Here is a 27842-nt window from a genome sequence, read left to right as displayed (position 1 = left end):
ACATGTTTTTAAAGGCTGCTTTTAGACTAAATTAAAGAACTAACATCGAACAATCCATCCGGAGAGCATTAAAACACATTGTGACGGACAGAAAAACAAGACACCATTATCGTATCAATTTTTTATGCGGTTTATTACATCTTTTGAACACTCTAATAAACTCTTCTAAATTATTACACCTGAAGACGATCTCCCCCCCCTCCATAAAAACAGTATTAAGAGCATGACATTAAGTTTCACAGCACTGCCTTTATCATTCCACAGCATGGATCCGCTTTCTTCACTCGCTCTCATACAGAAAAAAGCTTTTGTGAGACAAAGAACACCAAGAAGCAGCACGAAAAAAAGCACCAAAAAGTTCAACACGGGTCATTTGCTCTGAATATTATCAAGAAATCAATCTGAGAGGGGCGGGGATTCAAGATGATCTCAGGTTGTGTTGTTAGACACGCTGTAGTTCTTGATCATGAAATAGTTTGATGAGCGATCCCTTGATAATATCCGTCACAACTGACTTCTGTGTCTTTTTTTTAAGCAGATTAAAACCATTTCTGTACAGCTACAAGGCTCTGCTCATGCGGCCTACATTGGTGTGAAATGGAGAAAAACAAAAGAAAAAAGATCCCAGTTTATAACAATATCTACGCAGCGAGATACTGTCGTTCTGTATTTGAATATCAAGGAAAACATTTAAGTATTGAGGGTTTTTCTTTTTACATATTTAAGTGGCTAGACTGCAAAGGTGAATGTCTGACACTAAGTCTCATGAAATACATTGTTTAAAAAAAAAATTTCCTTGGAAACCATGACAGTTCCTTCACAACCAACAATATGCGATGCTGTGACTCATACATGAGATTCAGGTGGTGATTACATCACACCTGGCGAATGCACATGTCGGCATTCACCGTTAAGAAGTTATACTTGATGAAGTCGGCAAAGGTAAGGTCACTTGAAACTACACACCTAAACGGGCATTTTATGCGTGACAAAAAAAAACAAACAGAAAAGGACATTTTCAGCTAAACATCGCTCCAATAAGATCAGACGCACATGCAAAGCTATTCCCAAACAGCACGCAGTGACGGCGTGAGAAGTGGGAAGAAAAAAAACAAATAAAAGACTAAACCTTTGGTTGACAGAAAGCTGTGAAGGCACATTAAAATCTCCTAAATCCTTCAAACTGGGGCACGTTGCGTCGGCGTTTGTCGTTAAATGCTGCGTAATATTACAGGTGCTGTGGGGACTGGAAGTCAGGAGGGAAATTACACCCAAAAAAAAAAAAAAAAAAAAAAGGTTGCTGATAACAGTTGGATATTAATTTAGGCAAACATGATAAAGTGTCGGGAAGAAATGGCACCAAAAACATCAGTCGGGGATTGGGTGTAATAAAGGACACGTAACAGGATTGCTGTAACCCAAATACTTATGTGGTGACTGATGAACACACAAACCAAGATGACTGAAAACGAAGGGAATACAGGCACAAATGTTGAAAACAACTTTTTTTTTCTCTCGATTTAGGACCCAAAATGAACAAAAATCACTCGTCATACTGATAAACAAGCCTCCGATTCACATTTTAAACCACGTTGGGGATAAAACAAGGACTTTGAGTCCTGACAGAAGCTTTTTTTTTATTATCCTGGAATGTTTTCGCACTCAATACGACGTAATCCTGCTGACTCGGTTCTCTGTAAGATGCATAATTAGAAACTTGCCATTTTTAACCCGTCATGAATCAAACGGTTTCATTGTTTCTAATTCATAAACAGAATATACACACAGCTCTTGTATGAATAGCTTGGACAATCGTCTGGGGAACGGAGAGGAAAGAAGAAAAAAAAGAAAAAGGTTCACACCCATGTTTTGTGTTCTTTGTGGCATGACATACTTCTTCATGCTTGGATTAATTAGACTTTAAAAAAGCCCTCCCATCCGACATTCTTTATTCTCCACTATGATACATCAGGGCTGGCCTCCGTTGGTTTCCCCACCCGTGCAGGACTGGGAGCGCTAATCCAGACACTATTCAGTGGAACACATTCTCAGAGTCTCCTCCCTAGATCCCACTTCACTGCTTTTGTTTTTTAGGGTCCAGTTTTCCATTCCTCCACTGTGAAATCCCTCGTCCTCCCCCTCTTTCTCTCTCTCTCCCACAGCTGGAGAACTCATCATCGCAAGCATCGTGATCATCGTCGTCGCCGTCGTCTCCCTGAGCGGCTCCCCTGCCAACGCTGCTGCAGCTTTGATTGCAGCCGCTGGTTCTTAGCTGCCCCTTCAAAACATTCAAACACTACTTGGTCCATTTTCACTCAACAAAATACCATTTACTGCACGACATCCTAACTCGACATCGCCCATACGTTTGGGAAACGCAAGCTGGATTCCCCCAAACTAGGAGACTTCTTAAGACATGGTGGCCGTGGAATTAAAACACCCAGATATCTAGCATTTTCTTTTTTACCAGCACTTAAAAGGATTGTTTTCTGGAAATCCTTTGTGCCTCCTCGACAAAGAGGGCGTCTCCTAGCTAGATTAGTGATCACTAATTCGGGAGCAGTGACATCATCATCTGGACTGCCAACGCTGGTCCCCCGTCCCAGTTCCACAGAACTGGTGGGTGTTTGGAAGCCTGCGCCGCTGTCAAATGTACACCCATCCCACTGCCTTCCTTCCTGCTCATCTCCAGAGACACGCCCCCTTTGGCAAGGACACATCAGCTGTCAGTCACATAACCGCGGGGGGATGGAGGAGGAGGAAGTCTCCAAGGCTACGAGGGGAAAGTAACTTTCTGACTCTTCACATGACCTCTAGACACACGGACAAACTCCCCGATCGCTCACGTGGACCGTCGAACCTCTATTCATGGAGATAACAACGAAAAGGTGCGAGGACGCTTTTTTTCCCTGTCTGCATGCACGCATGCAAAGTCGGGCCCCGGCCGCCGTCTTGCGACGCCTCGCCTTAAGAACATTCACATGATACGGATACAGCAATATGTGAGACAAGCAGTTCTGCAGGTACAAAAAGAAAAGGTTGAACAACTAGGTTTGACTTTGAGAAGAGGAGTCCTCCACATCCTCCACATCAGATGCCTGCGAGTGCGATATATTCCCATCTCTACCACCACGATCCTAACAGAACTGTATCAATAAATACATTTTGGTCACTTGATATTTTTTTTTTTTATTCATGATTTAGCAGAAGTTGTGGATTAGCGGCTCCACGGTCATAAAGAACAAAATAAGACGGACGACACGAAAACAAAAACAAAAAAATGAGTTGAAATGTTGACCTCTGTAGGCTAGTTTGAAATACGGGTAGTTTGAATTGGATATTTAAAAATCATCACATTTTTTTAAAAAAGAAGCTGTTAAAAAAAGATTATATATTATCAACAAAAAGAAAAAAAAAAAAAAGAAAAAAAAAGAAAACTAAATGCAACTCTAATAGATATCAAGGTGGAAATACATGGCATTGCCTATGAGCTAACACATCTGGATAATTTAAAATAGGCGACCAAGAGATCTGTAGTCAAACTCTCAGGAGTCCATAGTCTTTTTGCCTCCCCCCCCCTCCATACCTCCACGTCTCCCATGCTTCTTCCATACCTCCTCTTGGAATGCTCACAAACCGGGCATCAAAGTCCTGATGATGTGTTAAAAGTTCTCAGGCTTGGGCTTTTAAATGTTAGTGTGTGTTCAGGCGCACGTATCTGTGTGTACACATATATATATATATGGATGCAGTTAATGTATAGGTGTGTGTGTGTGTGCGTGTGTGTGTGTGTGTCACAGAGAGGGATCAGGAGGCAGCCAGGGCCTTGATCAGGTACAGTTTGTCTCCCTGCTCGCTGGTGAAGATGGGGGCCTTTTTGTAGTGTTCCACAAGCTCTTCCATAGAGTTGAACTTGCGCTGTCCAATGCAGTAAAGGTTGTCCTTCAGCTGCACTTTGAAATGCTTGTTCTTGCTCTGCGCCTTCAGGGAGATGGAGAAGTCGTTTGGCTGCAAAGAAAAAAAAAGAAATACAAACTTATATCATCAGTGTAAAACCATGGTGTGTGTTTGTTGTAGCAGCGGTGGCGTTGTGAGAACTTGGTTAACCATGTACGACACGTCGGTGAAGGTGTGTGAGCTACTGACCGATGATTCGCTGTCCCGGATGAGGAAGTCCCCCTCTACGCCTCTCTGGTTGAGGGCCACCTCCGCCTGGTGGCGCGTCACCTTCCCGTAGTACCACTCCTTCCCCGCGAAGCGCCCGACGCTGGAGGGCGAGATGTAGTCACAGTCGGGTGTCGGTGGGCCGGCGGGCCCCGCTCCGGGTTTATGGGCGGCGGAGTCCAGCACGGTGACGTAGTTCTTAGGCACCAAGCCCAGCCGTCCGTCCGCCTTGCGACACTTCCACCACTCCGGGTCGTTCTCGGGCTTCTCCACCACCTCCATCACCTCGCCCTTCTCGAAGTTGAGCTCCTCGTCGTTGTCTGAGCTGAAGGGGTAGAGCGCCTGAACCGTGTGCAGCACTCGGTTCCCGTTCGTGGTGCTGTTGACCACGGCCGCCAGCTTCTCCGTCAGGGATCCGGCCGGGTCGCCGAGCCCGCCCATGCCCCCTCCCCCCGCCGTCCCGTCCACGTCCTCCGTCACGTAGTTGGAGGGGAACCAGCCGGAGCGGCCGGTGTAGCTGCCGCGCCACCAGCCGTCGCTGCACTTCTCCATCACCACCACCCGCGTTCCTTTCACCAAAGAGAGCTCGTCCTCGCGCTCCGCCGTGTAGCTGAACTTCACCAGAGCGGGCAGGTTGAGGTCGTACAGCCGCTCGCCGTTATCGGCGTACATGTCTGTGTCGGCGTTGGAGGCGGTGTCTCTCATCCCCCCCTTTCTGCTCTTCACCTTCCCGATCCCTGGAGAAAATAATCATTGGAAGGTGTTAGACAGAGAAAACGTCTTCGTCTCCCCTCAAACCGAGTGAATCCAGTGGATAAGGTCAGAAAGTTAATTAGAAGGCACACAGAGCCTTGGGTTTTTTTTTGGTGTTCATTAAAACTTAAAAGTCACCATTTTCCTAAAAAGCAAGTCGCTGGAATTCACAATTTCACACCATAGCACGGATGTAGAACAAGTCTCAACAGAAAAACAACCACACACAGATCATTAAAAACACATCTGAAGATGTAAGGGAGGAGCGCGGATCCCACACAAATACCAGGCCGTGATAATAAGCATTAGGAGGTTGTGGTGAAATACAGGGAGTGTGGGTTGGCGCGGCTAAAAATCACTCCTTTTCCACATTTACAGTGACCTAACCCCCCACACTCCAAATCCCGGCCATTCTTGGGGATTAGGCCGAGGTGCTGAGGAAACAAAAAAAGAAGCAATGCTGGTGTGGTGGAGAAGGAAAAAAAAAGAAGAATCAGAGTTGGCATGGGCGTATAAATCCTGTAAAAAAGAATGTACACGACTTTAATCAAAGCACTGCTACCTTAACTACAAGCAACATTTAGCCTTGATCTCCGCAGGCAAAAGGGCTCAGTCATATTTCATTGTTGCTAATCACATTGCGCTAATCACCTTGGCTGAACAGACACCTGCCGCCTCGCCTGCACAGCAGCTGGATACCGAATCCTGTCCCACTTCTGCAAAGGCTCTCGCTTTAAACTCCACTCTGTCAACCCAATCACAGTCATCCCACCGACTTCCACTTCAGAGAGGGGGATGATTAAAACGGAATATTTGTCAAGACTATCAACCTTTTTCCTTCCCGTTTGCAGGCTATGACGTCAGCCGGTCAAGGGAGTGAACACGGGGTGAATCTGGTCATACATGCAGTCCGTCTTTCAGCATCTCTAAACAGCCCAGAGGCTAACAGAAGGGGGATTACCGAACCCTCTAGCCTTTCCCTGGGTTATGGAACCAGAAGGCTGAGCCTTGGCAGCCCTGTGGTCATCGTCTTACTGGACAAGAATTCACACTTGGCAGCCGGGCGTGCTAGCCGTTGTAAGAAACACATGTGTAGCTCAGTGCAGTGGACACAGTAGGCCAGATCACACCTTCTTCCAACTTTCCAAGATACCAGAAAAGCAGCTCTAACGATCACAGCTCGGCCCGTCTTACATTCCACCATTTAACTAGTTCTTGCACAACATTATTGTTATTATCACAGATCTACGGCCTAACTGATGATGTGGGGAAACTAAAGCAAAAATCGGAGACAGACATTGATACCAGACAGTGAGCAAACCAAAAGGAGTGAGCATTTCTGATTACGTTTGCAAGGCTGTTGCTTGCGTAATCAAAAGTCAGCTGGGTGAAATTATACAGGAAGGTAGGGTGTAATCGCCACCTGGGAGGACGGTGTGTTTGTTTTGCCGAGCGGGGGAACGTTACTTATTTGTCCCAACGCCACGCTGAATCTGCTCTGCCGCGGAGAAATTGGCACTGAAAAGTGTCCGTGACTCAAGGAGAGCAGACAAATTTCACGGTATGCCGAGAGTCCGACGTCAAATTGCTTCCAGGTAGACCCTGTTATTAGTCACACCACCGTAGGTAACTACAGACTCCAGACAGGGAGCTAAGAGCTGAACGTGGAGGCGAGGTCTACTTATGCTTACTTAGCTCTACAGAAAGACACCCAACAAACCATCTATATGCAAATATACATATTTTTCACAGATGAAATGGCCAAATTCGAGAAGGTGAACCTGGATTTTGTTTACGTACACATTGCCAAGACAAACAGCTCAGTGTTTGAAATCAGAATCTACAGCTGCGATGTCACATGTCGAGGGAGAAGATCACGTTTGTGCAGATGCAACCCCCAGGATGTGTTCCACGCACAGTTGGAAATGACCTAGTTAGCTCCAAACAAAAGGTTAGGGGTCAACCCTGTATAAATAAAGTATCTTTCAGCTCCAGCTGAGCTTTTTTTTATTTAAATCTCTCTTCCCAGGTAACACAGACCTTATCAGTGTCCTCGTCAGGGATTCCATTTACTGCTTCCTGCTTCCTTTACACGAACACTTTGCATGAAAAAAGCCACGGGAACGGAGAGAGTTTGGGAGTCACCTGTACTACAGGTAGAGGATGCAGAGAGAAGGTGAGGACTTCTGCTTCTCATCCTGATGCTGCAGGTTCACTGCTGAGAATGAACTGGTGTAGCAGCGGTTGGCAACTCTGAGTTTGTTCCTTTTACAATTAAGAAGAGGCTCTTATCTTACACCACACACACACTGCTCAGACAGCACAGTTGCATTCTGGTCAACTGGCGGTCATTTTGCAAGGCCCTTCTTTGATATTCTGCCAGGTTGGTGGGACACTTTCTGGTTGGTCACTTTTAGCACTTATTCTTGGTCGGACAATAGTGTTACTTCATGAGGACAAAAGCACTTATTAATCTAGTATTTTGCGAAGGAAGGAAATAATGTGTCAGATATGTGAGAGAACCCTAGAGAGAGAGTTCATGCCTTTAATGAAGGGTACATGTTTTAGGTATCGGTAACGATTTCAGCGTGAACATTCCAGAATTGTAATCAATATGTTTGTGCTAATAAACAGCCTACCCTGTTTGGTTTGAAACAGGCTGTGCAGCTTGCTGATTGGATGGTAAATAAACGATTGAAAGGCTGATCAAGGATGGCGATATTAAGCAGTTTGCCGTCAGGGCTGAACCGTTCTATAAATGATCTCCAGAATCTGCGTCCTGCTGTGCATTCGGAGATGTTTGGAGAGGAGCAGCATGTCCACCCGCTGAGCTCAGTTAATCAGCACAAGTGATGAGTGAATTTAAAAGCCTTAATTAAAAAACAGTTTGCCGTCTCTTTGACGCGACATCAACAGCAACATTTCATACGCCAAAACTTTGCTCTGCGCTTCGACAAGAAAAGTGATGTGGGTGAATAAAATGTCTCATTTTTTACATTCAAACTTTGACTGAGGTTTTTGAAGGAAGCTTGAAATGTCTGTTGATGAATTTTATGATTTCATCACCCTAGAAAAGGGAAATGCAATGTAACTGTTGCATGCAACCAAGCGTCAAACTTTTCTGTACGGCACTAGTTAGTGATTTGGATTGTGATAGTAGCATCATGTTCAAACAGTGATAATCTCACCAAATTACAAAAATAGTTATTGTCATTAAGCGACAATAACTATTTGGAGCGATTAAAGCGATCAGGTAAACACAAATTAAACATAATGCTGACCGCATACTCATCATCATCAGTCTCTCTCTGGACTCCCTCTCTAGCAAATACCCTGAGAGTTTGCTCGGCAGATACATAGCTGACAATCTCGCAGCTAAAAAACATGATGACTTGTTGGAAAAGTGGCTGCATGTCTCCACAACAATGCACACAAGGTCATGGCTGCCACCTCTCCAGTAAGGGTTCATTTAGGCTACCATGTAAGAAGTAGTTGGTACGTTGGTACCCACTTCAGACAGGACTCAGACTTCTTCTGGTTCTTATCAAGACTGAAGCTGCAAATCTTTAATTATGGGACAGTCCATCTTACCAATAGGGAACAGTCCAGTCCAGTCCAGTCCTGCCACCTTTACCATAAGACCAAAACAAAACAAACACCCCTGACTCCTCCCACAGTCCTCCTCCCAGTGCCTAAACTTCATCTCTCCACCTAAATCCGACCCTGAATGCCAACTGCATGAACACTGCACGTGCGTACGCAAATGAGGTAGCTGAGGGCTTCCTCCCCGAAAACCACAAAACATGCCACTATTCAACTGCTACTTGGAAAAAGGTCTTGATGACAGAACGGCACAGCGCACTGGAAACTCTTCAGTTTCAGCGTCAGATGCTTTTTCCTGTGCATTTCCTGAGGAAAAAAGGATGCGGAGGAAGGATGCCGTTGCGTCAGCTGGCGGTAAATCACTGCAAACAATGCCAAAAACCCCAACACGTTTATGTTGTAAGACATCCAAAAACTTCACTTTTTTTTTTTGTTTACAGATGAGACGCACCAGCAGGAGGAGAAGAAAGTGTCACATAGGGTTTTTTTGGCTACCAGTCACAGACAGGAACCAGTTTTGTTTTTTAGCCCTGGCCTCCCTTTGCTGGCTGGCCGTCCATTGTCTGCCAGGGCCCTTTCGACCCCTCGGCTTCCCTCCATTCCAGGGCTCTTCCTCTGTGGACGACAACACCCCGCGTCAGCCTGTCTGACAGCGTCTGAACATCCCCGCACTTTAACACGAAGTTCATCAGCGGAGAGATGCTTACATACAGAAATATCTACGTGTTTAAAATGTTCTCATAAGCAAATAAGAACACACAAGCCTATATCATTTCCTAATGTCTAGTCTAATGTCAACCTTTCACAATAGCGTGTCACTCACATTCAACAGACATGTGACGCACCCCGGCCGCCCTCAGACGTATGGTTTAGCATGAGACTTGCACATTAAATGTAATGACACCGTGTGCAGTCGGGGAACAGTGAGTCAAAGTCACCGAGCGAGAGCGAGTCGGCGTATTCCTCGACGGGGATGCCTTTTGAGACTGCGGCTTCAATCAGCGCTGCTGCCAACATGGCTGACTGATAGCTGCACAGGAAACACGCAACGCTCTTTCAACTCGGGGGCCGTCGTGGACATCAAACGCAGGCAGCCATCAGTCACTGTGATTGAGCGGAGGGAGGGGATGGAGGGACACGACTCCATTTGGCTTTTACAGCTCCAGACTTTGCTGCACTGCCGTCGCGGGCTCCGCCGAGTAGAACCCTTTCCTGATCGTAAAACGAGGTGTTTGTGCTTAAAAAGCAATTGTTAGCGGTATTTCTGTAATCCTACTGGTTGTGGATCAAGCTGATCCGGCTGTTGATGCCTTTGCATCATTGTGGAACACTGGAATGATTATCTTTCTCTCAAACTCCAGCATTTTTAAATGTTTTCACAGACATTTTCATACTTTTTTTTCCCACTTGACCTCTGCTCTGGTGACCCAGATTTAAAGAACGCTAGTACAAACAGCAAGATTTCCTTCACTTCGAGCCGTTTGGATGAATGTTATTTTGCTACACCAGTGAAGCAACAGATGTCATGACACTGACTGTTCCAGTGTGTTGCACAACGAAAGATGACCATAAAAACAACATTCATTTGTGGGAAGGAGGAGCAACTGCAAGGAAGCTAAGCTGAGAGACACACATGCTATCATGATACTTAACTTAAAGACGTATTAACAGTTTTCTAAAGAAGCCAAACTTTTTAAATATTGAATTAAGACAAGCCACGGCAAACACAGACTTCACCAGACACACGTCTGCTTTCAGTACCTGGTAAAATATAGAATAGTGACTGAAAGCAGATGTGCTCCATACTGTGATATTCAGTGCTACATTTTATTTATAAACCAAAACGCGTTGAGGTTCACAAGCCAGCTACTCCCCAAATAAACTAGGATAAAAACATTATATGTTGATTTTCCCCAAACACCCAAATATCTCTGGGATTTAAACTGCTGCTCAGACGACACACTTTCTGTGTTTTTAATCAATTCATGTATTGATCTTTTCCCCTATATCCTGTATAAATTATTTTGTCTATAAAATGTCACAAGTTCATGTCTTTCCAATGAACATTCCCAAACCCAAAGACAATCAGTTTACGGTTATCTCGATAGGACAAACAAAAAGCATCAAATCCTCACATTTGTAAAGCTGGAACCACCAGTTGTTTGGCATTTTGCTTTAAAATAGCTTAAATGATTATTCAACCATCACATTAGCTGATTAATTTGGTCGATTGAGGGGTCGAGGCCTCCCTCCCTCCTCCTGGTAGTCTGATTCTTCTGACCATTTCTCCTCAGGCTTAGTTCTAGGGTTAGGGCTAACCCTTAGCCTAACCCTGACCTCGATCAATAGTCTCGATAGACCAGGGAGAGCCATGCTGTCAACGTTTCCACAGTTAACTCTATAAACATGTTGACAGCACTTGCAGGTCTTCAACAAGTCCAAACCACTGCTAACTTCCTGTTGGGCAATGCTTAATGGCAGAACACACAGGCAAACAAGACCTCAGTGATGGTGAGGACTCTCCTGCCAATCTCTTAATAATAATCATGTCTTTTTGCTTTTCTGGTTTGGGGGAAAAGGAAAAAGGAGAGGGAGAAGAAGTCGCAGAGGGACAGAGACTGCCAGAAAGTCAAACAGACAGACCCCTGCACAATGATTCAACTTCCTCCTAACTTCTCACTTCCTCTCCGGCCTGCACTCCTCCAACGCTCAGGGAGAAATGTGGCTCAAATTAGAGTTTCCGCTCGCTGGGGAGGCTGAGAAACAGGAAAACAGAGGGAGGGGAAAGAGAAAGAGAGAGGGGAGACTAACAGCTCTCAGTTTACACAAGCGGAAGGTTTGTTAGCTCATCTCTGTGTTCTTCTCAGACCTTTACACTCTCTGGATTCTTTACAAGCCGTGGACACCCACACACACACACACACGTAGGGAAGCCAGACAGAGACAGGAGATACCACTCAACAGTTACAAGGTGAGATTACAGCATGGGGTGTGCGCCGGGGCCTTTTTGAAAGTGTGTCAGTGTGGCTGTAAAGTATCAGCGGCCCACGGAGCTGTCGGGGTAATGACATTCCTCTGATAACCCAGCGAGGTGCGGGAGATGGGAGCCCGGGACCCATCTATCAGCGGAGACCCCTTGCTCCTCTCGGCACAATGACTACAGTGTTCTACATGAGCACCCCACGTCCCTTCAACTGTAGCTCATGACTGGCGGTGGAGCGGGAGGTGGGGTGGGGGGGGGGAAGTGTCCCCTCCCAGAATGAGCGAGCTCGCCCTGAGGGTAGTGTAAAAGAAAACAGACTTTGGCTGTGTCTTGAGATATTCCCAAACAGGGTGGAGAGGGGGTCTTCAAGCATGATAATGTAATCCAGTGAGTTGCAGCCCACTCACTAGGACAAACGCTCGGGAAAAAAAAAAGGGAGTTGGATTACTGTGTGTGTGTGTGTGTGTGTGTGTGTGTTTATGTATGTGTTTAAAAGAAAGAGACAGAGAAGGATTGCTGAGGCAATTACAGGCTTCGGCTCAGCAGAAGGCTTCTCAAAAGCATATCCACCCAGTCTTTGCAGCCGCTCACACATACATTGCCTCAAAAAAAAGAGAAAAAAGCTGTTGAGACACCCTCCGCCTGCCAGCACAACACACTAGCACAGAAATCACTTCCTGCCTGCTCTATATACACACACACGACACGTTCATTTGGCTGACCCCGAAGCCAACTTACAAGGAAAATTAAAAATCAGACGGGGTGTGATGAAAGAAAACCCTGACAACCACTCCTGCAGTCAGAGAGAGAAAAAAAGAACCACTCAAACTTCAGACAAAAGCTCTCTACACGGCTCGTAAAAAAAAAAAAACACGGCAAACAAGTCGCTACGGAAGATGAAAGAAGTAAAAACTCACGAAAGAAATGTTTGAATAGGTTAGCCATGTCCATTTTGGGCTCGACCGTCTCTCCCTCGCTCTCTGTCTGTTTCCCGGCCTCTGCTCCCTTCCCACTGCAGCTGTAGAGTTATTCCATGTGAACACCCAGAGAGCTGGGCGGATAGCGGAGCAGGGCAGCCCACTCCGTGACCATGTGGTCAGTCTGAGCCAATGACGGCGCGGCATAGAGAGGCCTCTAGTCTAGCTCTGGAAGGCAAGAGCACAGAGGCCTCATGGAAAGGGGAAGAAGTAGGGAGGGAGGGGGCTGAAGCTCGGACTCGGAGAAAGAAAAAGAGATACGAGAAGAGATATAGGAAAGTGAAAGATCCATTTCATCAACAATAAGCGGCAGATTGGGATTTCTAGGAAGGGTGGCGGTCTGAAAAATAACTCAATCTGAAGGCACGCTGCTCAGAGTGAGTCAGTGAGCGTCACATGCCTGCAGTTGTTTGTAGAGACACACTCATAACTTTACAACAAACCCAGGAAACATGAGTCCTCAAACACACACACACACACAGCCAACATACACCCAAAAACACAGCCATCTGCAGACAGATCCTCACACGTTCTTCCAAAAGATGACACTACTCCACACCCAGCAACGGGCTTATTTAAAAAAGAAAAGAAAGAAAAAGATACATTCTTCCTCCCACATGACTGTAGCTGCTCTTTATGTCTCCCACACGTACGAGTAAAACACAACCACCAACAATCCTCCAGTTAAAATGTCGTGAATCTATTAATAGATCATAAAAAATGACAAATGAAGGTGAAGTATTTACAAGCTTTCTGTGATTGTGCTCGCGTTTAACGAGGCTCAGATTTGCTTTAACTCGTGTTTTGTATTAGTCCTAGTTTTATTGGGTTTGTGCGTGTGAGACCTGAGCCTGTGTGTGTGTGTGTGTGTGTGTGTGTGTGTGGTTGTGTGTGTGTGTGTGTGTCATGCAGCTGTTCACCTGAGGTTATTTGATCAATGGATGTAGTGACAGGTGGGAAGTTGTTGAGAAGGCCCATGGCTGTGGTGAACGAAAACACTTAAGGTGACCGAACAGACTGGACGGGCTAAACATGCAGCCGTGAAACAATTTACATGCTTAAGTGCAGCAAAAACCAAATAGGAAACCTCTTGCATCTCACATATGAGCTAGGTTTTATATAAAAAAACTGCTCTTATATCATTTTTCAGTGTTTCCGCAAACAGCGCTTCCCCGAATACCACAAGCCTCGTCTCACCAGACCACTTCAATATACATAAAAAAAAAAAGAGACAGCAGCAAACAGGAAGACACAGTTCACATGTCCAGCAGATAAGTGTGTTGTAAACACTGCAGTATGTGATACAGTTGCAAATTGAAGACACACTTCTGGTTAGAAGTACACAGAACGCCCCCATTGTGCCAATCCCTCTGTGCATGGAACAGCCACTGTGGGGGTGCCAGGCCTTCCTCAGAGGGGGGTCCCCACACGCTGGGGTACATCATCATCACCACCACCACCACCACATCAAGAAGCAAAGCAGATAAGGCCTCTTCAGAAGTGACACAGTTTACTTTCAATATCATGCAGGCCTTTATGTTTCTGTGGAAAATGCTGGTGTAAAATTAAACCTAATCGACTCTTCTGGCCCAAACAAACAGCACACATGATCATCCCATCGTGCTCTTATAATAGAGACAATGATGCCTTGCAGAGTAGAACAAATGGAGATTAAAGTAAAAAAAAGCAGAAAACAAAGACAAGATCTTACCATCGTATAAAAAAACATAAAAACATAGGCAAAAGGAGTAGCAGGCTATCTGGATGCCAGTGGTCACAGAGTGTATCCCAAATTATCATCCTGCCTGTCATCAAGAAGAATTAAGACAACTGGTAACCTTGGCTTACATAGACGGTCACATGTGGCTATCTCCTGGTAGAACAAGGCCCTTGGCAAATGGCAGCACCCACAAATATTACTGCAGTGTTGACAGAATAGACGCCCGACCTGTGTTGTATCAATTCTGGTCAGGAGAAAATGTTAGGGGATAAATCATTGTCAACACAAAACGGACTGTGGACTGTAGTTGATCCGTAAATATAGACAAATATTCCATTTTGTTTTTAGATGACTATAGCAAAGTAAAAGCTTTTAGAATTTTAGACAGTTGACTTCAGATATTGAAAGTATTTTTCAGAATATTGGTGAAAAAAAAATCTACAAGCTGCTATAACAATACAAAACAATAAAAAAAGATCTGTATCGGCCGATGTGGCTCATTGACGACCAGCAATCCGCACCGGCGGCAAAAAGAACATAATCACAGCATCTCTAAAAGTTATAGTTCCTCCTTTTTCTTCCGCTGATCAAATCTGTGACTCAAAACCATAAATCACATGATGTGACCTTTTGTAATCACTTGCAGAAACCAGAAACCAAAATTCTAACTTACATATTTAAAATAAACACGTGAAAATCAAAGGAATGTAAAACTGCCTTACCATTGCAAACGCTACATTAGACACTCGAGACCCCCCAATCTGATACTGAATCTGCAGTCTCAGTGTGCCGAGAGATGAAAGTAGCTCTCAGCGTTTCAACCAATCAGAAACCAGCCTGCGACCACCTTCCTGCGAAGGCTGTCACTGTGTACAGTACATTAGATACCACAACGATGTGGTTAAAAACTAAATGAGGCGGTGATGGCCTAGATAAAAGATGCTCTCTGAAGTTCATTTAGGTTGAACAACAATAACCAACTGGGTATGACCCAAACACAACACAAAGGGAGGCACTTTCTATCAAAGCAAAGATGCTGAGAGTGACTGAAGATGTGTAAATATGAAAAGACCTCGGAGGGTGAAACCTTTTCATCACCACAATTTAACATGAAACTGAAGAAACCATAAGGGATTTGTCTTTTTACCAAGCGTGTCTTTGAGATTCTTGACAATAGAAGCTTTCCTGGCACTATTTTTCCTCTCCACATAGTTGGACGGCACAAAGCCTGTTTTGTTGGTGGCATTTCGAACCCTCCACCAGGACTTGGAGTCGTCGAGGAGCCAGAGGCGCTCATTTTTCTTGATGTCCAGCTCCTGGTCCTGCTGGGCCATGTAGTCGAACTTGGCGATGACAATCACCTCTTCCGTCATCTTGCACTTAGTAAACTGGAGGAGAGACATGACAGAAAATGTAAAATGAATCAGCAAAAACTCTCTCTAAACACATACAAACTCCAATCTGGGTCATAACACTATGGCAACATTTCTGTGGTAGTACAACAATACAGGGTTTCCCCCAGGAAATTGGTAGGTGGGAGGTGGTAGGAAATGCTGACATTTCCTTTCTTTGAAAGTCTTTAGCAATAATGACGAGTCAACACACAAATCGTAATAACATAACTGAGAAATCCACTGTAAACTCTTCACAGAACCTCCCTCTGAATTCACACGTTACCCGTGTGCTGTTTGCTCCAGACACACTGATTAGTTGCGAGACACACCAAAAGTAAATTTAGAAACTGTTTGAATGGAGGCAGCTGTACCTGTACTGCATCAAAGCTGAGAACTTCAAGGGCTCCGATACTTCTCTGTAGACCTAGGAATAAAACAGACACAATGCAGGAGGATTACAAATGGACTCTTCTTAACATGTATACAAAGATGTCTTAACAGTACTCACACACTTGCGTCTGTATTTCTGTTTAAGCGACTTGAAGGTCACGTCTACGCGGTGCTGTATTAATAATGATAAATGCATGCCAAGCTATGGACGGTGTTACCCAAATGTACTACAGCAAGCTGAAGAAATGCCAGCTACCATTTCCACAGTTTTGTCTCTGCAGACATAATTCTCCCCACCACCAATTGTACTCTTGAAATAACAGATTTAAATCCCATTCTTTTCAGTGTTCAACACTAACGGCTGCCAGGGAGTAAAGCGCCAATCCCTCAGTAACCGCATTCTTGATACATTTGCAGAGGGGATGATTTCCTCTCAGAAGCAGTCCAATGATTGTCTATTGTGTGAGACATCAAGCATAAACATGTGAGCCAGGAAGATGGCAAAGATTACTGTAATAGGGAAGTAAAGAAGAGGGGCCCTGTGCGTCAGCAGTGTGGCCACGTCAGGGAGCGGAGCACTAATGATGTTGGATATCACTTTAAATTTAGCCCAGGCCAATGAATATTCCTACATCTGCAGCCCGAGCAAACGCTGCGATTATGTGGACCCGCGTTTCAAGCATGGGTCCATTGTTTGCAGCGTTGCTTATCGCAGGAACCGTCGAGCTCCCCGGGGCGGTTTTAAAATTCTGATTTTGGAGTTCTGTGATCCACAATCAAAACTTGTTTGTGTTCAACAATGAGCACATTCACAACCAACTGGTCTTATGACCCACGTAGCCGCCGGCGCATCTATGCTTAAGTTAATACCGCAGCACTTGTGAGGCACTATTGAAGCGGCTGCTCGCTGCGTAGCTGCTCTGATGTCATGGGAGTGGATGGAGTTTCACCTCCCTCCCCTTCTGACTTGACATCAGGGACCAGACACTGACCTCATTGATTGAGAGCTCTGGGTTTTTATTTGACGCGGCGGTGTATAGGTTTCAGCTGCAGCTGGCCTCAAGATAGGCCCAGAACCTGATCTTAGGCAAACATAAGGAGCAAAGCTAACTTTCAGCATGACAAGCCAAGGGGAGTAAACTAAATAGTAAACATGTGTATATGCTTTTCTTTTGAGAATTGGAAATGTTGACTGTTCCAGAAATGAAAACAGTCCCCTCCTCAACATCTCATGAAGGGAAACACCACGGCAAGAGCCTGAAGCTCAAATGTTTACTATAAAGATCCAAAACTGACTCTGCATATCATACAACACATTATTGTTGCATTACCGAAAAAAACCATTAGGGTGTTTTATCTCATGGCGTGTTCCTGCCTGCTCCGTTTACACGTCTAATTCAATTAATGAACATGACACGTTCGGGAGCGGCTCACAAAAACAAAGAGCTGATTTACTCTCCTCGAGTGCTGCCTCTTTCACAGAGACAAAGGCAACAGTTCCTCCACTCCCTGGGCTGGGCTGCATGACTGTCTGCCAAAGAGGCTGACAAGTGTGTATATGCGCTCCTCCATTAACAACATCCCTCCCTTACCATCTTCTTTTCCACTTTCTACTCTGCCTGCCAATGCATGAAAGATACAGCCATCTCTCAGAAAGCATACTGTATCCCAGTCTCCCAGTTCCTTACGCTGCCCTCACCCCCCACGTCTAGGGTGGCTGTGCACTAAGTGCACATCAACACTGCGGTGACTTACGATACTGCAGATGTGAGGGAGGATCAAAAAAGTCGGGCGACAGATGCTCTGAGCTCACCGTGCAGCTGCAGTCATGAGCCGCGGCCACTCGCCACTCCAAAAGCACTAAACACGAGGTCAGACAGGTCAAACTTCTCAAATGGTGTCATATCCAGGGCCGATCTCCGTTTACCCTGCAGCCTGGCAGAATCAACAGGTAGCCAATCAATCACCAACCCCACGGCGAGCATGCTAGAGGAGCAAAGTTCAGCAAAGTCTGACCAAAGTCTGATACTTATGGCTTCCGTTTGTTTTAACTGCCTTTCCCGTACATAAACAATACTTCTCTTGCATCAAAGAATTTAATTTAAAAGTGCATGTTTACAGTTTGAGCAAACATCCTCGTATCGGATTCTGAGCAGCCTTTTGTGCTCCTGAAAACAGGATCACGGTGGGAAATAAGACACAACAAGGCTCACTTACTGCCATAGGGGCAGTTTGATGACAACAGCATCTGCAATGTTGTATCCTATTTGACAATTTTAACATTTTAAGGATATGTAAAACATGTCAGAAGAGCTTGTCCAGAGATTATTCACGATACAGTAGAAGGATTATTAGATTGGATTAATAGTTGCTGATTTGGGAAATATTGAAGTATTAAATAACGGCTCCCTGTGTTATTAAAAACATTTTCACATTTAAGAAAAATACATAAAGGCAACACAAATTGCAATGAGTAACTGTATAGATATTTTGAGGAAGGAAGTCAAACACTAAAGATAACTTGGGTACAAAAAAAAGGGGATCTGTATGGACGAGCTTTGTGGTCGTCAGCGAGGGTGACACAGCTGGTCAGATCTGGTGGCCAGTGGTAACTTCAGGGTTTTCCCAGCTAACTGCCTTCTTCTACTACTGCTCCCTCGCAATATGCAAAACAGAAAATGACCAAAAGAACGTGCCCATCATGATAATGTTCATAGAAAATGAAGGCAGAAGGCATTTCATTTGCATTAATCAGCAGCCTATTAAGCATTTCCATTATCAATCAAACGCCGGATTATACTTTTGACAAATAAATCAATTGTTGAGTCAACAAAGGGTCAAAAATACACCATCAAAATGTCACTATTAAGTCTGCATACCGCCCACTGTATAAGTTTCTTCCACTGACACTCAGTTTACATAAAATAACCGTCTTACTATAAATCAGTCACCTTCAGTTGTTGAAGCACATGTGTGACACGTGTCTGCTCATCCAGGAAGAAGTTACAAAAGAAACGTTGGTGATTTTGAGGAAGATACTATTTTTTTTGCATACGTCTACTCCCGTTTCGAGTGAATACTGAATTGTCTTCTATTGAGGTTATTGAATGAAGCGTGTAGTCATATTTTATGTCAACACCCTAAAAGAAAAGAAAAAATCATTAAATTAATTAATGATTAATTAATTATTAGAGCTAAAAGGCAATAAATATGAAATACTTGAAGTCACCGCTGGAATGTTATTGTCCACATAGTATAATACCAATAATAAATAAATAGCTAAAAGTTTATTTTAAAATTTGCATGTCAACGTTATGAATGAAGCTGAAAACTATCCGTCCAAACAGCCCCAACTATTAACTTCTAAATACAAAGTTGATAAGAGTGGCCTCATCTTATCTACGGTTGTAGCAGCAGTTGTAGCAGCCAGTGACAGGACGACCAGCGTTACTATCAGCATCCACTCATGTTCTCAAGAGTGGCAACACTGGTCACATCTGCTTCCCATCAGCAAAAGACCTCCAATCCAAATCTGGCACTGTTATCTTTAATAGTTAAAAACGGCGTAGGGATAGGACCACTCCTTGGTGTTCAGAATTATATATAAATATACACACACCTTTTTGCTACTCAATTAAATTGAAGGAGGCTTAAATAGCATTGCTAACCACAACAACTGCACATCGTGGTGTAATAGAGATGCAGTCTGCAGCTCTGCGAAGTTACTATGAAACTGACATGAGTTGACCACATCCTGCAATCTACAGCTGCTGCCACAACCCCTTGTGTCTCTGTAGGGAAATAAAAGTGGAGATCTAGTCAAAGAGCACACCCAGTGGCCTTGGGGATTAATACAAGATATGGGGATACAATACTAGAGATATGCATAAGAAGGAAAGAGCAGGAATGGTATTAAGTGTTCAGCATGGAATCCAGTGAATGGCGTTGACTTTATCTACCAGGCGTTCTTGGTAAAACAAAAAAAAATAAGTCACAACAACTGGATATGTATGATCTAAATGAGCCTAAGAGAACAATTATGGATCTGTGTCTCTCGTCGCCGTGGGAGCAACTAGTACCACTACTCGACAGGATTGCTGAGGCACTGAGACAGCAACAGCATGAGCTCACAGAGGCAGACTGAGTAACCTAATCCCTGTGACAGCCTGCTAAAATCACAGCCTCTGCTGCCTTGTGGAATGTGCTCTGTATGCTCACTCAGCCCCTCTGGCACTGCTGCACTTCCTCCAACTTACACCAAAAACTCACAGTTTGGCCACGGGGCAGGTCCCGGCTTCACGTTCGGACGCTGCAGGATGGCGACCGACTGATGAACACGAGCGTGTGCTCTTTTTCACATCGAACCACAGATGTGGGGAAAAAAAAAAAAAAAAGAAGAAGAAAAGAGCAACCATGAGACTGCATCTCTGTCCAGCTGTCCTAGATTTCTCTCATAACAAAACAGAAGCATAGCAGCAAAGGGTCATGGGAGACTTGGCAGGCCAGCTGTGAGACAGGAAGTGTGGACACAAGGGTGACCGGATGATGGGAAAGTGATGCAATCTGACAGTACTGGCTTGACCTCTGAGTTCAGATAACTTATCTCTGCTTTGCATTGATGCATGTAATGCACCTCAATTAGGACAGTTAAGGAGCAATTTAAACTTGAACAATGGTGTTGCCGGAAGAAAATATGACAATCCTTATTAGAGAAACGATTATTCCGGAGTCATATTAAAACTTAATTAAGGACGGCGTGTTTTTGGGCTAAGCATATAGGCTCATGACTGTGTGAAAGCAGTTGGTTATCCACCCCTCGGGATCACCCTCAGCAGTTGGGAATGGCCTAAAATAGACCAGTTCATGTCCTTTGAGAATTGCCAGAGATTTGCTCTCATAGCAACAACCAACACCAAAAGTTTCAAGCTGTCTTTTAGGCCAACTTCACATCAAAAGGCTCGCTCTTTGCTCAAAACAAATCTGTGAGAAGAGTACACAGATGCCACTGTTTGAAATATTGCTGGACAGCAATTAAGCCAGAAAACGAAGAGTATCTCATCGGAAGCAGATTATTAAATGCCTTTTTATTGCTCTAGAGCAGTACTGAACTTTGATCACGGACTATGCCTTACTAAAATATCAATTTTTTATCAAACACACAAGTTCTGATAGACCTGGCTCCCATTCATAACAGATATTCATTATTCATGTTATAATCATGAAAACCGAGATAAGGCAAACAAACAAGCTGTTCTCACTTCCCCATTTGAACTTCCCGCTTCATTACGACTGCATATTCTCCACTTCACAAGGCATGAGGCTCGACGCTGCCGAGTCGAGCCTGCAGAGAGATGGCACTGGTGAACGGACTTGTCATATTTTGTGGCTGGAAAAATGGGATGAGATGTCCTTTTTTTGTGCCGTTGGAATCGTGAGACCAACTCAACATAAAAAGGGATGACACAAACATGAGACAACGGTGGTGGGAGAAGAAAACCCCAAGATATTCACATGAAAGTAAATCAGTGATATGTATCAGCCCTGAAAAGCAAAGCACCCGTATCATACACCACAATAAATTACAAAACCAAAGCTCTGGTAGGAAACATGCTAAATATAGAGATAAGACCACTGCATTAGTATTTGCTTAATAAGTTTAATACAAACCAGACTCACACATCATCTAATTATTGTCTTCCGGCATTTACGCTGAATGAGTTTAATGTAATATACAACTGCCGTTGGTAGCAACCCACCACCACGAAAACACGCACATCCTCTCTGTAAATAAATACACACCAGAACATAATACCTCTGTGCAAGAAAGGATCCATTTCCTCAGACCCCACCTACATCAGCAGAGCCTACACATCCGCATCCACGCCCGACCAGTTGCTGCAGTTGCCAGTTGTTGTTCTGGGTCGCCCGTTTTGCTTATGGCAACCGAGTTCAATGACACATCCAAGCAATCTGGGATCAAGGCGACGGCAAAATAAACCTTCAGGTTGCCTCATCAACTCCAAGAGCTCCGGGGGATTTCCCAGTGACTGATCCAAGTTTACAAAGCACATAAAGTATTACAGTACAATAAATCTTTTTCTGGCTTGACAGGTACTTACGACTACTAGTAGCATTACGGAGATCTGGCTGTGCAATGCACTGTAGCTGTATACCTGCTGCAACTGCAGCCTTCTGGAGAAAAAAAAAAAAAAACTATTGTTGCAGTCAAAATAGCAGCTCATTTGTAAACCGCAAGATAATAATACCAGGCAGCACATGTCAGAGAGATGAAATGGATACACTGGCTTCCTCTTAGTCTTCGAACATCCTGGCAAATATGAGCCCTAGGGCGCTGTCACAATAGGACTAAACAAGCCACTTGGGACACAAGTCTGGAAGGGCCACGTGTTGGAACTTGTGAGAGCATCTTGAGGCATTCCAGATTGCATGGTGATGCCACAAAAAAATCTGGGGTCTATACAAATAAAAAAAGATGTCCGATAGGAGACAAAACAACATTTTCTACAGACATCCTCACCTCTGTGCCGCCTGCCCGAGGAACAGCCTACACACTAGTAATATGACCAAACCCATCCATCACGGTAACGCTATAAATATACATCACGAAGTAGTAATTCTTCAATTAAGAAGGATTTTTAAATAACTATACTGCACTTTGTGACATTTGATTATTTTAAAATGTTATTTTGAAATTACATACATACAAAACAACACGAGAAAAGAGTTCAAAGCTAAAATTCTTCCAAAATGGGAGCTTTAAGGTTCCTGAGAACTTCAAATGATACATGTTTTGAGGTTGATAGACAAATAAATATCAGCCTAACTTCAGCCATTACCATATTGTGTGTAATATCATCCAAATCACAAATTTGTATTTTCCAGTATACCAAAAGAAAAAAAGACTTTTCTGCAGAATTTTCTCATCTTTCACTACAAAATAAACGATGACGCAGTCAGTTCTTCCTCATCTGGATTTGCTAGAAATGCTATCGCTGTGGAAACTGTATTGCAAAATGTCTTCTGGTAGACCTGTATACCATTATATTGGCCAACCCTATCGGACACAATTTAAACACAGGGACGACTGCACTTGACTAAACTAGGGGTTCTTTTAAAATATAGTCATTTAACCTAAATACACCCATAGACTCACAAAATGACAACAAGACATCAACTGTACAAATATATAGTATTACATTAAATTTCATACAATGTTTTAATGAGAATAGTAAATGAGGGTTTGGATGTGCATAGATGGGAACACCTGTAGTCTGCACCTATTGTTGGTTCAACAAATTTACATGAAATATGTAGGTGGGGAGACTAAATATATCTTCAGTGAATCTCAGTGAAAATGCAGCTGTGCCTGGAAAGAATACTTTCCTCAATAAAGAAATGCACACTTCTCACAACACAAATTCAGTCATCACAATTTATGATGCCGCAGTTGCAAGAACACACATCCTCTTTTTCACACTGCCAAACCCACAGAAAGAGCTCCCAGACTCATTATGAACTAATCGCAAAAAGCACCCCTGAAACTACATACTCCTTTCCTCCAAATGAGGAAGTCAAATCACTTGCTCCGAATGAGAAATTATGGCAAATATTTTGGCCACACAGGTGAAATGTCGACACACCAAACGTCTTCAACTCTGCAGAGCTTTAATGGCTTTGCTTTTGCATGCGTTAACGGGTGAGCAGAGTTTTCTTTGTGTTCTCAGGTCTACTTGATAAAAAAAAAGGTGCACTCGACAAAAGGCAACGTTCCTTTTTCAGCAGGTGACCTCGGTTAACACATAGAAGGTACTTTTCTTATTGACTGTTCAAACATACCTACACGCATGAGCGGTGAAAGGAAAACAGAAAAAAGAAGAAATTGTAAAACCAAATGAGGAAATGTATGCAATAACTGAGATTATAAGACGAAAGAGGGGAAGCGAGTATGTAAAAATACCCCTGTTTCTTAACTTCAACAGAATTCACTTCAATTTCTCGGCTTATCGTCTGACCAGGGAATTTTTCAGTCACATTGATTTTTGGCCATCACAAAACATGCACAGTTGGTATTTTCCCCTAGGCTATGAGGACACAGATTTGTCTGCTTGAGGCCTCTGGTATAGCAGTGCTATAGCAGGCACAGAGCAAGAGGCATGGGCAGGAGGGGGAAAAAAGCACAATCATTACATATCCATTTCATTATCTTTCAGCATCAAAAGAGGATGTTGTTAGAGGGCATCTGAGTCAACGGGAGCTATAAATACGACACAGATGAAGTAAATAGAGTCGCATCACTGCAATATCACCATGCAGAGATGAATAGTGAAAGCTTCAGTTCATGGCGAGTGCTCCATCCTGAACATGAGCTCATGGCCCGGAAGCTGATGGAAAACGTTCACCACGGGTCTCCTAATGGCCATTTTTACATGTCTTACAAATTGGCCTCAGTGCTCATGAGAAATACACCAGTCTTCAAGCAAACTGTGCTGGTAAAGCAGGTCTCCACCATCTTTCTCCCTGCAAACGACGCATATCCTCCCATCCGACTCCCACTGAGAGCAGAGCTACAGCAGACCAAATGTCTCTCCCCCCCTCTCACCTCCCTGAAACCTTAATGAGAGACTGTGAATAGGTCTGTCAGTGTGACAATAATTACAGAAACTATACAATTCAGCAGCTGCAAAAAAAAAAAAAAACCTTTGGCACTTGGAAAGACACATGCTTCACCCTTAAGACATTCTAACCACATATCTCCAAATTTATATCTGTGAGATAAATATAGTCCGTATTAATCTGCTGATTGTTTCACGGTGCGGGGAAAGTTTTGAAACGAGCCACACAAACATAAGCCACAAGAGCTTGCCAACAATTATACAGTCTTATCGCCCATTGTGCTCCCGAAGCATGACATTTAGTCTGGCTTTGGTTGTGTAAAGTAGAAACAATGTTAGGAGATAAACACAAGGAGCAATTATCCAACATTTTGCCCCAAAAACAGAAATGGTTTTACTTACACAGTACATTTGCTCACCTATTACTGGCCTCCTAGGATAATTGAAAGTAAACAGACATTTTCCTTCTAATATGTAGTTAGCTACAATTATTAGCCCACTGACGGAAAATCAATTAAGCAATTTATCAAGTAAACATTCTCTGGTGCCAGCTAATATTTTTCTGTGTCATTATATCGCTGTAAAAATAATATATTTGGATTTGGGAAGGATGTTCATCCAAAACACGATGCTTGAAACCAGATATCTTGAGAGTCTGGGGAAAATGTGATGAACGTCTTTCGTTGCATCACTAATACTATAAAAAGAAACAGGCATATAGAGAGATATATGTATCTTATTATGTTATATTTAATATTGACATGCATTATTAATTAATTGAGCTCAGAATTGCTTTCCTGAAGAAAAGATGGAGCACACTGGTGGCCTTTAATGTGTCATCCTGAGTGATTCAGTGAAAGTTGTCATTTGCAGTTTTTGCAAATGTATTTTTAATTGACAACTAGACAAAGAAAAGGGGAAAAGGTATAAACAATCAACCATAAAATATATATATACACATATATATTAATATATATGAATAGATAGATTAATAATGAATAATTCCAATGGATAAATGAAAGGCCTTATAAGTAGGCAAATAAAAGGAGATAGACCGACTACAATAACCATTTGTGTGTACAATCACAGCTAACTGGCTGTCCAACACAAGTCCAGGGACTCATATGTCTCCCATCGTGCCCCACGAACCAGGCTGGGTTCAAATCTCAGCACAGCAACTTCAAAAAAACTTCCACGCATTAGTTAACGACAACACCAAACCACCGACGTGGAGAATGAATACAGACAATAAAAAAAAGATGCAGTTAGCATTGTGAAGCGTCTACCGTGGCCACCGTTGAGGCGTACTCCCCCCTTTTTCTCTCTCTTTTTTCGAGCTCGCAAATTAAAGCGTTAACGTGGTGCACTGTGTGGCCACATTCAGAGCTTGTGTGGCAGTTTTTAACTCAGCTTCTGATCTTATAACTTAAGCTTGACAGCTTATCACGCTATTCTAACTTGGCTAATGTTAACCCGGCTATATGAGAAAACAAACAAACAACAAACGTCTTTTTTAACGGCCACATATATGTGTATATATCTCGCCAAACTATAACGCTAGCCGGCCGGGTAACCGTATGTTGGCCATGTTTGCAAGGCGACAGACTGGGGTTTTTTTTGTCTGGGTTAACAGTAACGTTTAGCCGTTAGCCGATGTGATTTATAACGGCGAAATCAAGGGATAGCAGCAGCTAGCCTGTAGCTCTCCTTAGAAACGTTGGATAGTTTCACCGTCAGCGGCAGCTCGGAATCATACCGTGTCTTACCTGATTGCTGATGGCCACCTCTTCTTCTTATCCCCTTTAAGGAATATTCAACGTCTAGCAAGCGTCACGCAAAACGATATCCTGAATCCTCGCCGGCAGCCAGTTCTTTTTTTTCCCCTCTCCCACTCAAGCTAGCCTAGCTGATGAGACGATGTGCCCCGTTGGAATAGCATTTCTATATCAAAGCATGTCATTGCTCAGCAGCAAAGCTAGGCTAGTAGCTAGCAGCAGCAGCCTGCCTCACAAGCTGTTCAGATTCCAGGATCCGCCCACTCGCTCCCCATTGGCTACAGGGGGGACTCGACTCTGCGCCGATTGGACGGCGGCGCTGTCCGTCAATCAAACTGCAGCTGCTGATGTTTTGCATTCCCATAAGCATCCATCACGATTTTTGCCTTGTGTGGCTAAGAAGGCAACATGATTGAGACTATTAAAGAAACACGTGTGTAAAGAGAGATATATACAGATATATCGTATTATTTTATACTTAATATTATCATTACTTATTGATTAATTAAGCTCAGAATCAGCTGTCCTGTAGAAAAGATGAAGTCCACTGGAAGCCTTTAAAGTGTCATCCTGAATAATTCAGGGAAAGGTGCAAAAAATAGGGGAAAGGTATAGACAATCAACTAAAAAAATTCCACCTTATATATTATCTATCTTTATCTATCTTCAATTCAATTTTATTTTTATTTATAATGCCATATCACCACAAATATATATATATATATATATATATATATATATATATATATATAGCTATATATATATAGTTATAGCGCCTATCTTGTTAACCCAGCCTTTCAAGAAAAAATAATAATCCACCCGCAGATATACGTAGAATAACTCATAATCAAATTCCATTCATGCCCCTCCTGGGAAATGAAACTTCTAATAAACATGTCTGTGGTGAAGAGGGTTGCAGAGTAATTTGGAAGGTCGTGCAGCTCGCTGCAGGATGCCGTCTGTTTCCTGCTCAAACAGATGGGCCTCCTCTTCATATATTCTGCTTTCTGCACCCAATCCCATCGCATCTCGAAACAAGACTCTGACAGAACACACATAATGGAGACTAAACCCACGTTATCTCAGTTTATTCACATGTTTTAGATTGAAAAATAAATATAGCACTTTTAAAGAAAAGGTGACATGACAGGCAACGTGTGTCTTTAAAGTAAAAGTGAATATCACATTATTATTATTGGTTTATGATAGCTGTTATTCAACCTTTGGTTGTCAATGAATTGACCTTTTAGGTCAAACTCATGGTTTTATTGACTATGACATCGCTTATAGGAGATTGTCATCACGCAGAATGATTTGATTTCAGCAACACCTCTGCTTTTGTGGTTAACCGCAGCAGGGCTGATTATTTCCTCTTTCAACATGCATCGTCATACTTTATGACACGTTATCAGGTCATACATTTGTCTAATAATTCTGCCTCTGTTCACTT

The 27842-nt window shown here is 43.4% G+C and overlaps 1 protein-coding gene across 2 annotated transcripts; it reads right to left on the bottom strand.

Annotated features, from left to right (window-relative positions):
• Positions 1-581: 581 nt before the first annotated feature.
• On the bottom strand, positions 582-26550 carry nck1b (NCK adaptor protein 1b). 2 transcript variants are annotated; one of them, XM_084033593.1, is made up of 5 exons: positions 26384-26550; positions 15966-16018; positions 15348-15588; positions 4147-4901; positions 582-4008 (listed from the first exon to the last, which is right to left on the bottom strand). In XM_084033593.1, exons 3-5 carry the CDS (start codon positions 15571-15573, stop codon positions 3808-3810), a joined length of 1182 nt encoding a protein of 393 aa, XP_083889719.1. In that variant the 5' UTR covers positions 15574-15588; positions 15966-16018; positions 26384-26550; the 3' UTR covers positions 582-3807. The 2 variants fall into 2 exon arrangements, with proteins under 2 accessions (XP_083889719.1, XP_083889720.1); XM_084033594.1 differs by lacking the exons at positions 15348-15588; positions 15966-16018; positions 26384-26550 and adding an exon at positions 12421-12570.
• Positions 26551-27842: the final 1292 nt, after the last annotated feature.

Source organism: Eutrigla gurnardus (genome assembly GCF_963514095.1).
Source record: "Eutrigla gurnardus genome assembly, chromosome: 18".
In the NCBI taxonomy this organism is placed as follows: Eukaryota; Metazoa; Chordata; class Actinopteri; order Perciformes; family Triglidae; genus Eutrigla; species Eutrigla gurnardus.
This window is presented reverse-complemented; position numbering and strand designations above follow the sequence as displayed.

Coding starts and splice junctions, on each gene's coding strand:
- nck1b (XM_084033593.1), bottom strand. CDS start 15,573: ATGACGGAAGAGGTGATTGTCATCGCCAAGTTCGACTACATGGCCCAG. Junction 4,902..15,347: donor GAATCTCAAAGACACGCTTG/GTAAAAAGACAA, acceptor TATTTTCTCCAG/GGATCGGGAAGGTGAAGAGC. Junction 4,009..4,146: donor TCCGGGACAGCGAATCATCG/GTCAGTAGCTCA, acceptor TTTTCTTTGCAG/CCAAACGACTTCTCCATCTC.